The 13,138-nt window shown below is 45.0% G+C and overlaps 2 protein-coding genes across 3 annotated transcripts; one reads left to right on the forward strand and one right to left on the reverse strand.

The window, feature by feature from the left end:
* Window positions 1-104: 104 nt before the first annotated feature.
* Window positions 105-3,584, forward strand: TIMM8A (translocase of inner mitochondrial membrane 8A). The gene is given in 3 exon segments (XM_026674746.2): window positions 105-241; window positions 244-356; window positions 2,592-3,584. Coding segments are annotated over 3 exon segments (396 nt in total). The 5' UTR covers window positions 105-120; the 3' UTR covers window positions 2,754-3,584.
* Window positions 3,585-5,156: 1,572 nt separating this feature from the next.
* On the reverse strand, window positions 5,157-13,121 carry LOC113416718 (magnesium transporter NIPA2-like). Of its 2 annotated transcripts, none has more exons than XM_087972379.1 (6): window positions 12,968-13,121; window positions 10,704-10,842; window positions 9,335-9,391; window positions 8,524-8,614; window positions 8,000-8,160; window positions 5,157-6,596 (listed from the first exon to the last, which is right to left on the reverse strand). In XM_087972379.1, the coding sequence occupies exons 2-6, from the start codon at window positions 10,840-10,842 to the stop codon at window positions 5,965-5,967; spliced, it is 1,080 nt and encodes a 359-aa protein (XP_087828505.1). In that variant the 5' UTR covers window positions 12,968-13,121; the 3' UTR covers window positions 5,157-5,964. The 2 variants fall into 2 exon arrangements, with proteins under 2 accessions (XP_087828505.1, XP_087828504.1); XM_087972378.1 differs by having other exon boundaries at window positions 10,704-10,846; window positions 12,968-13,096.
* Between the last annotated feature and the right edge of the window lie 17 nt (window positions 13,122-13,138).

A 13,138-nucleotide genomic window follows, 5' to 3' on the forward strand; every position in this document is an offset into this window, starting at 1 on the left:
CTTTTTTTTCTCTCCTTCCCTGCCCGTCTTGCCGCTTCTCTCTCGGATGCTCCGCCGGAAAACGGAAGCGCGCGCCGGCCGGAAAAAGAAGGAGAGGAAGAAGCGGGGCGCCGGGCGCGCATGCGCGGAGGGGCCGGCCCCGGGGAGGCACGTGAAGGTCGCCCGTCCTGCCCGCTCCATCCATTCAGCCGCCCGCGCTCTCTCTCCTTCCCAGCCGGGCCCGGCATGGACCCGTCGTCCGTCGCGGGGACTTGGGGGCCGCCGTCAACGACCCGCAGCTGCAGCATTTCATCGAGGTGGAGACGCAGAAGCAGCGCTTCCAGCAGCTCGTGCACCAGATGACGGAGCTGTGCTGGGTAGGGAGGCAGGGCCGGCGGAACTCCCTGCCACTGGAGGAGGAGGGAGGGGAAAAAGGGACCCCGCTAGTACGGGGGTGGTGGTGGGAGTTTGGAGCCCCACGCTTACGTTGCTAAGCGAGACATTGAGGCTAAGTGGGGTTTTGTGGGGGGGTTTTGCCCCATTTTTCTTGCCACGGTCGCTAAGTGAATCACGGCGGGGGTTAAACGAGTACCGTGGCTATGAAGTGAATCTGATATTGCCCTCCTTCCCGCCTCCCCCCAATTGGCTTGGCTTGTGAGAAGGTTGCAAAAGGGGATCCGGGATGTTGCAACCGTCGTAAGTCTGAGTCAGCTGCCAGGTGTCTGAATTTGGATCAGGTGATTGTGGAGAGGCTGCAAACGGTTGGAAAAGCGGGCATGAGCCACTCTTTTCCGCGTCTTCCCTAAACTAACTGTTGGAAGTGGAGAATGACCTGTAGCCCAAAAGTGCTTCTTTCCCCTTTTTTTTTCTCAAGGAGGCAAGACTGGATTGTCTTTTTTTTTTTTAAGACATTTTGCTTCTCATCCCAGAAGCTTCTTCAGCTCTGACTGGATGGTGGGGAATGGAAGGATTTATACTCCTTGCAGACAGCTGGTCATTTGCATCCTTTTAGAGGGGCATTGAGGCCACTTGGAGCTTCATCTGTGTCCTCAACAACCCTCTAAAAGGGTGCAAATGACCAGCTGCCTGCAAGGAGTATAAATACCATCCAGTCAGAGCTGAAGAAGCTTCTTGGATGAGAAGCAAAATGTCTTCAAAGAAAAACCAAGAGAGTCCAGTTGCCTCTTGGGAAAAAAACACCTTTGGGACAACGGTGCCCTGGATGACGGAGGATCTCCTTAGTCAGAACTACCTATAGTTCTCCCCCACAAGGGACACTCTCGATTTGTCCTCCTTGGGGTAAAGGGGCGTTGGAGCCATTATTGGGCCAGCCCTTCCCTACCCCCTGAGGCTCGCCGGCGCTTCTGCAGTATCCCCCAAAATGTGGGGCGTACCAGCTTTGAGTAGGCTGGAATAGAGCCTCCAGGGTCAGGAGCAGTCTCCTAGGAGTGGAGTTCTGGCTGCTGCTGGCAATAATAGGGTGATTCTACAGGGAGAGGAGCTCTTAGCTTTGTGCCAGGCAGGCTTCTGGGTGGCATCTAGGAACCAGGAAGCTGCCCTGAGTGGCACTCTTCTACGTGTTATATTGAGAGCTCCTGGCATGCTAATACTTACAGTTTTACCAATTTGGCCTTTTAATGTGCGTTATGGTTCTATCCACGCTTTTCCTTGGAAGGCTCAAAGAGGCTTAGATGGGGGTTTCCCCTAATTGGATTCACGCAACAGCCCTGTTTAAAGACCGCTTATGGTTCAGGGTCATCCAATGAGTTGCGTGATCCAGTGGGTCTCCCCCGGAACTGTTTCTGCCGCCACATCAGACTATTACAAATACCGAGCACCACGTCAGTGTTACCGATCCGACTGTTGAAACCCACTCTTGCTTCTTTGAGCAAAACTAGGGTAACTTTCTTCTAACAATGTCACCCAATCTGCTCATCTGCTGGATTGGCAAGTGGCTGGCTGCCTCCCCCCCCTTTCTATCTATCTATCTATCTATCTATCTATCTATCTATCTATCTATCTATCTATCTATCATCTATCTATCTATCTATCTATCTATCTATCTATCTATCTATCATCTATCAATCATCTATCTGTCATCTATCTGTCATCTATCTATAATCTATAATCTATCATCTACCTACCTATCATATCTATCGTATCTACCTACCTACCGTATCTATCATCTACCTACCTACTGTATCTATATCTTCTATCATCTATCTATCTATCTATCTATCTATCTATCTATCTATCTATCATCTATATCTATTTATCGATCACCTATCATCTATCTGTCATCTATCATCATCTACCTACCATATCTACATACCCACCTATGACTATCTCTATCATCTACCTATCTATCTATCTATCTATCTATCTATCTATATCTAAATACATAAGTGTTACAAATTGTGCTTGTGGGTAGTTTTTCTTTGTGGGTAGAAACAAGTCTGGGTACAGTTGGCAGCAATATGGATAGGGAAAGAAAGAAAGAAAAGAAAAAGAAAGAAAGAAAGAATAGATTTATGTATTTTTGCTAGTCACGGGTCTGAAATGATGCGTTCCCCCTTGCTATTGATTGACTTCTCTTTTGTGACACTAAACAGGAGAAATGCATGGATAAGCCTGGCCCCAAGCTGGACAGCCGAGCCGAGACTTGCTTTGTGAACTGTGTCGAGCGTTTCATTGACACCAGCCAGTTTATTCTTAACCGGTTGGAGCAGACGCAGAAATCTAAGTCGCCGTTCTCCGAAAGCCTCTCTGACTGAGCGGAAAGCCTTTGGTGGCGCTGTTTTCTTCCGTTTGAAAAGGAGGACGCTGTTTTGAAATGGAAGGGGAGGAGAAAGAACCGAAGGAAGGATTTTTTAACAACAATAAGCTGTGAGGGAGCTTGGCCCCACGTTTGCAATGGACTTCAGAGCTCCCTGGTCACCTAGTCTAGTTCTGGTGTTAAAAAATGCCCCCGCTGGGTGAACATGAATAACCATGCAACATCGCACACCAGCTATTTAACCCGGACGTCTGCTATCCTAGATTGTAACATTTTTTTTCTTTTTCTTCACCTGGATAATAGGAGCTTCGTGCCAGAATGGTGGCTTGATTATCTTTACTCAGAAGTAAGAGGGGGGAAAAGCACACCCCTTGAAACTTGAAAAATGTTCTTTTTTGAGATAAGGGGAGAGGCCTGAGATACTAACGCAGCTGTGGGTAAACGTGCCTTTTAAAACGGTACTGTGCATAAGCATGGCTCTTTTAAACAATCCAAATGTCGCTGGCTTGAATTTGCAGCCAAATTAAACCTTTGTAAAAACACAGGTGGATCTTGCGGTTGGACAGAGGGACACGGGGATTAGGTTGCAAAAGGATGCCAGTAGAAACCTGTTGTCTTTCGTGAGGTGTTTTTCAAAACCTACCTCAGCACAGTAGAAAGAAACACCCCCCCCCTCCTCCAGACGTGTGGCTGTTAAGAAGGGTTATCGCTCATGTGGTCATGTATGTCTCTTTTGCCAAGTACAAAAAATAAATCAAATCTTGACTTTCTACATCAAATTCCTTGCCTCCTGATCAGTGGAATAAACATCAATTGGATGCATTTTAAACTCTGGAGTCGGTGGTCGTTCCTTCCAGCTCGCCGAACTTTTGATGTAGAGCAAGGGGGTCTTCAAACTTGACAGCTTAAAACTCACAGAATTCCTCCTCCGGTCATGTTAGCTCAGGAATTCTGGGAGTTGGAAGTGCACAAGTCTTAACCTTGCCAAGTTCGAAGACCCTTGACATAGAGGGAATGCTTTTTAGTAGCAACTACATGTTCCAGCCTAACCTTCCTAAAAGTGTGGCTCTCAAAGCGAGTTAGATTTAAATTCTGGATTCGGCATCAATCTGAGAATGAGTTCCTGGTCCTTTATAGAACTAGAATGTTAAGTGTTCTCATTTTGCATTCAAATCATATCTTGCAATTGACCTATTGCTGGCCAATTCATAAAGCAGGGAGCATGTAGTGTCTTAACTACTGGTTTTAATTGCTCCTTGTCTGCTGACTGGGAATGTATGGCTCCAAGAAAGTTGCAGAGCTTGCTGGCCCTGCTGATTTCATCAAGAGTGGTAAAGTCATTTGATATGTGAGGCGAAGAATTTTTGGAGATATGAATGTAAATATGAGAAGTTTTCATCAGGTTTCTGCTATAAATTAATTCACTAGCTTAGACATGTCTTAACTGTTCCAGATTCCAGAGGGATTGCTGTATTGGGCTGCAGTGACTGATAAAAATACAGGCTAAGAGAAACATTTATCTTGCAACTGAGTCTTGGTATCCTTAAACCCGACACATGCTAAAGGTTTATTCTTTGGTGATCTCTACACTTTCACAAATTACCCCACCAGGCTTGTTAATTATTATGTTTTTCTCTTTTTCACGGTTTTATCGTGCCACCCGAGTGAAAACCAGAAAATTATGGAGGGAAAAAAGTCCCACTTTCCAACAATTCATAAATGCAATCACTAAATTTACTAACCTTCAAAAACGTTTAGAAGGGAGATCTTGGTACGTGGGAACAGGAGTGGATTTATCCCCACTTTGAATGTGGTTAACTCTGGCTGATTGGTACAAAACTCATTTTTGCCTGGCTGCCATATTGTTGTTCCCAAAACTGACATTACAGTATACATGTAAAAGCTGTTTTCTAGGAACAACTAAGAAAACTTTATTTTGGGTAAATGATTGGATGGAACCGAGCTGAATAAAAAGGTAATGAGCTGGAAACTTAAGAGGCAGCCTTTGTTATCACAGATCAGGAATTTAGGACTGGTATCCTGACTTATACTGGTTTGGACTAGTAGTTTCACTTTCTAGCCTGAAGTCTTAAGGCTTGGTTTTCCTAAATCTTCAAAGGAACAACAGTCTACACAATCACTTTTCTACACTTAAATGGCCAATCACCCAGCCTACATTTTGTGCCGCTGCTAGAATGAAAAACAGCAAGGGGATTTAGGAATTCACAGATTGCCAACACAAAAATTAGATGGCGGTATAAGCCCACTCCTGGACATGAAATAAGGGACTGGTTTTTGGTTTTTTTTTGGAAGGAAAAAAAATAACAAGCCAAAGAAACATATTTGAAAAATATTCTTTAATAACGCTTTTAAAAGTCACATTTTACATTTGCAACACACCTTATAGTCATATAAAGAAAATACTTTATTTTAAATAATTCGTAAAGTTTTAAGGCAAAGCCTAGAAGGCTTTGTTACATTCAAAAGGCAGCAGAATACTTTACTGGATTCAGAAAGCAGCAGTAAGAATTTTTTTTTTAAAAATCTTCAGGGTAAAAAAGTTTGCGAACACATTTCAATAGGCCTGTTGCTTATTTTTCCATGTGTGCCTCGTTTAAAGAGCTATACACTCCCTTTATGGTTACTCTGCCTTCCAACATCCGTTCCATTTTCTTTTCCTCTGCATTCTTCCAGTTCATATCTGTCACTCAAGTGAAGGAAGGGGGGGAAAAAATGCCTTTTCCATGTTCCTCTCTGCCCTGATGTCAGTCTCTTGCTCCTATCCCTCTTCTCCGGGGTGCCTCTTCCATTCCCAGGATGGGACAAGATTACTTGCCCATTCTTGAGCTCATGGAGGTATTCGTATTTTTAAAACAATACATCCATAAGCGCATCACCGACCACTTTTTAATATATATATGCTTTCAACATATCCCCAGGTCCCATCCACATACACAAAACTTGCTGTGCTCTGTTCTGGAAGCTGGAAAGAAAGAAGCCAACCCCCAGAGCCACTACTAGCCGTATCAGCTCGAATCTAATAGGACTACCGTCAAGCATGCTCCCAGTAAAAACACTTATTTTTGTAAAGAAACGGTTCCCAAATAGTTCTGCATTGCCGGTGGGGGAAAAAAAATTTCTCCGGGGAGAAGGAAGTTTTAGAAACTTCCGAAAGAGCTTAAATGATTTTTAAGTCAACCTTTTAGCTTTCATAAGCATTGAATGTCTTGCTCCTCAGGTTTGTCTCCTTTCTCCGAGTCCTCTGAATCCAGAAGAGGCTGGTGAAGACATGACCGGTTTTTGTCTCCCTCCCTCCACGAAGCCCCGGGTAGATCTTTCTGCTTAGGTCTCAGGAAAACGGGCAGCAGATCGGCGGAGAACGGGACGTCCCTGAAAGCGTGGAGAAGGAAGATGCCCAGCACGATGGTAAGGAAGCCGCTGATGGTGCCGACAATGTTCATGAGGACCAGGTGCTGCCACTCTTTGAATAGAATGGCGGAGCAGGTCATGACGGCGGTGGTGAAGAGGACGTAGTAGATAGGGGTGACCACGGAGGTGTTGAAGATGTCCAGGGCCTTGTTCAGGTAGTTGATCTGGATGCCGATGCAGACCGCCAAGCTGAGGAAAAGCGCCCAGCCCAACGGTTCTTTCCAGACGGCCTTCCCGGCAAACAGCTCCTTCAGGGCGATGCCCAAGCCTTTGACGCAAGCGACGGAGAGCGAGCCGATGGACGAGCAGATCAGAATGTACACCAGGACGTTCCTCTGCCCGTAGCGAGGCCCGGCCACGAAGATGAGAAGCGCCGAGCTCACCAGCACGCAGGTGGCGAAGACAATGAATCCTGCGAGAGGAAGGAAAATAAGAAGGCGCTTCACGTCTCGGACTCCGCTGCTGCTGTTGTCGGAAGTTTAGAACAGCACTGGGAGAAGTGACTTATGGCCTGTGATGACCCGGAGTATAACACAAATGTAACAAAATCCAAAACATAAATAAATGTCCTTTAATGCCTCCAACTTGGCCCCACTGTTCAAATAATTCTCCGTTGGAGATAAAATGTATTCAAAAATAGTCTTCAAAAGAAAGCAATACAGTCCGAACTTAATGAGCAGATAGAGGTGTAATAAAACAAACTACAGTGAAGGAATTTCCACAACGGACCAGGATAAGTAATTATCAACTTCAAGGAGATAACAAGGCACAGTCTGTTGGAAGGATGCCAGTCAAGGTAACTTCAGCCCAGAATAAAACATGCTTTGCTTCTGGCAATGCTGTGTTTTAACCGTCTCTCTTACATACTATTCTCCCCAACTGCAACCAATGAGGGGGATCATGGCCGCTTCCTCTCTTGCAAGCCAAGTTGTTTCCTTCTCCGTTCCTCCCTGTGTGCCCTAGGATGAAGAGGGGATGGGCCTGGTTCTTCCTGACTGCCCAGCCGGCCTCTGCCCTTCCCCAGCCTCCTCCACAACCTCCGGAGCCACACCTCCACTCCCTGTCGGCTGTTCCTCCTCTCCCTCAGAATCCGACTCTAACAAGGGCATGACACAACCATTCTTCATGCTTATAACCGTTGCAGCATTCCCCCGGTCACGTGATCCAAATCCAGACTTTTGGCTACTGGAATGTATTTATTTGCAGTGTCAAGGGGTCGTGTGAACCATTTTTGCGACCTTCTGACAAGCAAAGTCAATGGGGAAGCCAGATTTACTTAACAACCATGCTACTAACTTCACAGCTGCAGTGTGTCAGGGTTCCGACGGATGCCCTAATTAATTCATGAGCCTCAAGCCAAGCTTCAAAAGAAATCCAATTATTTACTAGGAGCAACATGCCAGGCACTTTTCCCCCCCGCTCTGTCCTACATAATTTACCACCCACCTATGACCCTGTTTCCCCCCTCCTCCCAGGGTGTGTCATAAATCACATTCTCCAACCGAAGCACGCCTCTCTGGCTAGCTCTGGTAACCTGGGACACAACCTGTAGAAAAGTATGCATGGAATGTGCTTCTGGTCATAGCAACCTAACTGCTCCATCAGATCTCCCCTCTTCCTTCTTATGGCAACTCGAGAGCAGACCAGGAATGCTTTGCAAGTTGACACAGTGATTCACTTAAGAACAGTGGCAAGGAAGGTCGTAAAATGGGGCAAATCTCACTTAACAACGGTACTGGCTTTGCAACAGAAATTTTGGGCTCAATTGTGGTCATAATTTGAGGACTGCCTGCATAGGAAACAGGCTTTCCGTACCTGGATCCTTCAGTTTCTCTAACATGGAGTCCAGACTGGCAACCGTTTCCTCTTGCGGAGCATGGATCACCATGACGGTAGATCCCAAAATGCTCAGGAGGCACCCAATCTTTCCATGGATGTTCAGCTGCTCGTTCAGGAAATAGGAGGCTAAAACCGCACTTTAGGACGAAAGAAAGAACAAGATTAGTTTGCGTGAAGAGAAAAAACACCACCACAGAGATGGCCCTGAACGTTAAGGCGTCAGTCATCTCTAAGATATGTCCGACAACATGAATCTGAGCGCTAGCACTGAGGATGTTCCCTAGTTGGGTCATATAACATTTGCAAAAAAACAACCAAGCTCAGGGGGCACCAAGGACCCCACAGTCCTCCTCCTTTCCTCAAATCCCTCTTCCTTCTAAGCACTGATGATGTTCCCAAGTTGGGTTGTGAAACTGCAAGAAAACAACCAAGCTCAGAGAGCACCGACCCCTCCTGTCAACCCCAAGCTAGAAATATTCTCCTTTATGAGATGAACTTACCTGACTAAAACACTAAGGGCTCCTAGAGGAGTAACCAGCGTGGCTGGGGCGAAAGCGTAGGCCGCAAAATTCGCAGCTTCTCCAATCCCCACTGTAAAATTTAAAACAAAAACAACTCATCAGAAGTGCAAAAAACAAACTCCTAAATTATGAAATTCAGTTGTGGCTTGTACTGAGCTTGACCCAAGGTAGAGAGTCACTTACTGACTCCTTAGTTGTGATCGGAAATATTTAGAGAGGTTTTTTTCCCCCCCAGGACACAATGTGGGTTGTTACCACGGCATCCATTGGGTGGGGTAGGGAGCAAATAACCAAACTGACAACCTGAAGCACATCCATGCAGTTCCCTTTGTGTGTTTTTGAGTCTTCTAAGAGGTCGATGATGCCCCTAAAATACGATATTTAAATGGGATGGTAATTTTGTAGATTTACACAATGCACTTAAAAAACGAACAGCGGTAGATGCAAGTATTTTGTATTGATTTGTCAGCACAAAACTTACAATAACACGGTTAAAAGCAACATAGCAAGAGCATTGGTTAAACATGTGATGTATGTGGAAAACCAGCCACTGACAAACCTTATGCCCACGGAAGGCGTAGATTGGCATAAATTTATTTCTTCACACATACAAGAGGCTTCAATCAATTGATGGCAACTGCTTCGGCGAAAATATATATACATATTTGTAGATTTCTTAACAAAGTTTATGGGAAAGGAAGCTCCTTCCTCAAGAATGTCTACATACTGCCACTAGTCTTATAAATTAAAATATTTAAGGGAAGAGAGAGAAATCTCAAGATATACTTACTGGATATTAGTCCTCCCCACCAGAGCCATTCTCTCAGATATGCATGACCTCCCAGGCCTAGCAGGGGGGGAAAAGCGATCAGAAACTGAGAAAGTGGATCACATAAAATGAGAATCGAGGCTAAGAAGAGTCAACAGTTCCAGGAGATTAGGCAGCGGAACCCAGTGGGTTTAAAACAAAACCAAACAGCATGCGACTTTTATCTTAGAAAGTTTTTACTGAAGATATGCACAAAAGAGGGGGGAAAGAAAGCACATAAAAACAATAGAAAAACTGATAAAAAAGAGGAAAGAACTGTATCACAAATCCCTCAAGCAGCAAGCAATACTTAAAAGCTTCCTGATTTAAAATGAAAGAAAATGCCCATTATTACGTAACATTGTAAAAGCTATACCAAAGGAGAACATGCTGTCCCAAAAGTGCTTTTTCCAAAAGGCAACCTCATTTTTCTTGTTTTTTTTTCCTTTGAAAACATTTTATTTTAGAACGTTCCCTCAAAACGACGCTATAGAGCCCTGCACACCAGAACAACTAGACACAAGGACAGTTTTTCCCCAAACACCATCACTCTGCTAAACAAATAACTCCCTCAACCCTGTTCAAGTATTACAAAGTCTGCACTACTATTACTCTTAATCTTCTCATCACTCCTTATCACCTATCCCCTCCCACTGGTGACTGTATGACTGTAACTTTGTCACTTGTATACTTATGATTTATATTGACTGTTTCCTAGTATGATTTTATTGCTTATTATACCCTATGACTATTATTAACTGTTGTCCCTTATGATTCTTGACTCCTGACGAATGTATCTTTTCTTTTATGTATACTGAGAGTATTTACATCAAGACAAATTCCTTGTGTGTCCAATCACACTTGGCCAATAAAGTATTCCTTTCTTTCTTTCTTTCTTTCTTTCTTTCTTTCTTTTCTTTCTTTCTTTCTTTTCTTTCTTTCTTTCTTTCTTTCTTTCTTTCTTTCTTTCTTTCTTTTCTTTCTTTCTTTCTTTCTTTCTCTTTCTTTCTTTCTTTCTTTCTTTCTTTCTCTTCTTTCTTTCTTTCTTTCTTTCTTTCTTTCTTTCTTTCATCTATCTATCTATCTATCATCTATCTATCTATCTATCTATCATCTATCTATCATCTATCCAGCTTCTTCAGACGACACGCTGGATCATTTTTTTGATAAGCAGATATATCCATTTTTTTCAAAACAGATTAATTACACCTTCAATCCTGCCCCTAATGTCACAGATCACACTTTTCCAATTCTTCAGAACAATTCTCTTAGCCCAAGAGGACTACAACTCCCAACAATATTTAAATTCTGCTTTTCTCGTTCTCATGACCAGCTCCAGATCTACCCTTACCTGCTCTGATGGCCCCTCGGTCGTTTAGTCGGAGAAGTCCTTTCTTCTTGAGGATAAAACTACTTCCAATAAACAGGCTGGAGGTGATAGCCAAACCCACACCTACGTAGAATTCGTAATGTCCAGTGAAGGTCCCCATCTGTCTTGTTTGGAAGGAAAATGCCGGAGAGGAATCAGAGCTAGCCAAGAAATGCTGTCTTAGATTTTCTGCACTGGTTTCTGAAAGTGACTCATTAATTAATCATCCCATAATCATCCACCCACGTCCTCCCACATATGTCTACACGAAAGTACGCTGAGGCATGAGAACCTCTCTATTTCCTAAGAGTTCGGGGGCGTGGTAATTTTGTGAAATGTTCTGGTTTAGGTTTAACCGAGTGAAAAGTAGCCACTAGAGCTAGGGGGGGTCTTCAAACTTGACCGCTTTAAAGACTTGTGGACTTCAACTCCCAGAATTCCTCCTCCAGTCACGTTAGCTCAGGGATTCTGGGAGTTGCAAGTCCACAAGTCTTAAACTTGCCAAGTTTGAAGACCCTTGTACATAGAGAAAAAGAGATGAGAGGGAGGGAGATAGACAGAGAGGGAGAAAGAGAGATGAGAGGGAGGGAGATAATTATTTCCCATAGAAAAGAAAACACAGGGAGCTACAAAACCTAGGTAGGCATGACTGGTGTGTGTGTGTGTGTCATGTGACTGGGTGGGAGTGAGTGACGTTGAGTTGGCCACACCCACCCAGGTTTTGTTTTCTGTGGGAAACGGGCCCAAGTGGCTCTTTTGAGGATGCAGACCCTTGTACTAGAGTTTCCACGATGTAATTCAAGGCTCTCTCTCTCTCTCTCTGTGAATTTTTCAAGGCCAAGGATGCTTGGTCCCAAAGCAGCAGAAGGGTTCAGGAAAGAGGAAGTGGGCTCTCCCTTCAATATGCATAAAGATCTTCAAAAATAAATACAGCCCTTGCAAATCAACTCCAATCTCCTCTTTTAATCACCTCTCCTTTCTGTCCCATTTGAAATCAGAATCGGGTAGCAATGGCACATAGGCCTGGTCATCCTGACATTGCGAATACCCAATACAAGAGAATATCTGTCGTTCAGGACCGTGGGGTCCTCCCTGAACTTGGTTGGTTGCTTGCGGACATTTCATTACCCGACTAAGTAACATCATCAGCACTGGGGAGTGTGGGGCTTGCTCCCTATTTATGTACTTGCCGATGCTGGGTGTTTTCCCCTTCGCAGTTGCTTGGTTACGCTCTTGTTTTCTGCCTGTGGTCTGCTGTTTAATCCCCGCTTAATCTGTGTGTGTTAGTTACTGGAGAGGTGTGTCTGCTCTTTTTTTGTTTCCCTTCTTAGCTTTTTCATTCTCTCTTTTGAATAGTGGGCCATTGCGGTTTAGCTCCATGGGCCTGTTGACAGCGGATTTGTCTGAATGCCAGAGGTAGTGGGAGGAGACAGCCCTTTATGCAGACTGATGTAGGGTCTCCAGCTGGAGCAGGGGGCTGGATTAGAAGACCTCCAAGGTCCCTTCCAACCCTACTACTCTATGTTCTACATTCTAAGGACTATATTCTTAGAGTATATAAGAATATATATACATATATACGAGAGAGAGAGACGGAGACGGAGACAGAGACAGAGACAGGAAGAGAAGAGACAGAGACAGAGGAAGGGAGGAGGAAGGAAGGAAGGAAGGAAGGAAGGAAGGAAGGAAGGAAGGAAGGAAGGAAGGAAGGAAGGAAGGAAGGAAGAAAGGAAAGAAAGAAAGAAAGAAAGAAAGAAAGAAAGAAAGAAGGAAAGAAAGAAAGAAAGGAGAGGGAGGGAGGGAGGGAGGGAGGGATAGATAAAAGAATATTAATTCTATATTCTTACGAATACTTTCCCACAAACTATGGTTGAACCAGCAGAGGACATTTTAGGGTCTCAGTCAGAGGGGCTCCCCCTCAACCTGGGCATAGCTCCTTGCCTGGGCACGATGGGTATTGTAGTCCAAAGGAAGGCTCCAGGGGGGAGACCGAGGCTGCTCCGTTTCCCTTCCCAACATTTTCAACCTCGCCCCATTTCCCCCTGTCCCTCCATCACTGGATGTTTTTAAGAAGAGACTAGAAAGCCACTTATCTAAATTGCTATAGGTTCTCCTGAATGAGCAGGGGGCTGGACTAGAGGACCTCCAAGGTCCCTTCCAGCTTCTATTCTCTCAGAGTTGTTTGCCCGCCCCCCCCCCCCCGTCCAACTCCAGGCTCGTTTCCCCCTCCCCCCTCCCCAACTCACCCCAAACCCAGAGGACCCCTCCCCAAAAGAGAGGGGGAAAGCCGAGGAAAGCGAGCGACTCCGGCGATCCCGATCCGGACAGCTGGCAGTGCTGATCTCTCTGCAAGGCAAGCGGCGAGCATGCGCAGAAGATCTCCCCTCCTTTCTCTCCCTCCCTCCTTCCCTCCCCCC

The sequence above is a fragment of the Notechis scutatus genome, chromosome 10 (assembly GCF_049901735.1).
Source record: "Notechis scutatus isolate UNSWTSFEM ecotype Mainland chromosome 10, rNotScu1.2, whole genome shotgun sequence".
NCBI lineage: Eukaryota > Metazoa > Chordata > Lepidosauria > Squamata > Elapidae > Notechis > Notechis scutatus.

Excerpts from the sequence above, each read along its gene's own strand:
- LOC113416718 (XM_087972378.1), bottom strand. The coding sequence starts at position 13,089 with ATGCTCGCCGCTTGCCTTGCAGAGAGATCAGCACTGCCAGCTGTCCGG. Across the intron at positions 9,392-10,703 it reads CCGAGGGGCCATCAGAGCAG|GCCTGGGAGGTCATGCATAT; the intron begins GTAAGGGTAGAT and ends CCCCCCTGCTAG. Across the intron at positions 8,161-8,523 it reads GCCCTTAGTGTTTTAGTCAG|TGCGGTTTTAGCCTCCTATT; the intron begins GTAAGTTCATCT and ends TTCGTCCTAAAG.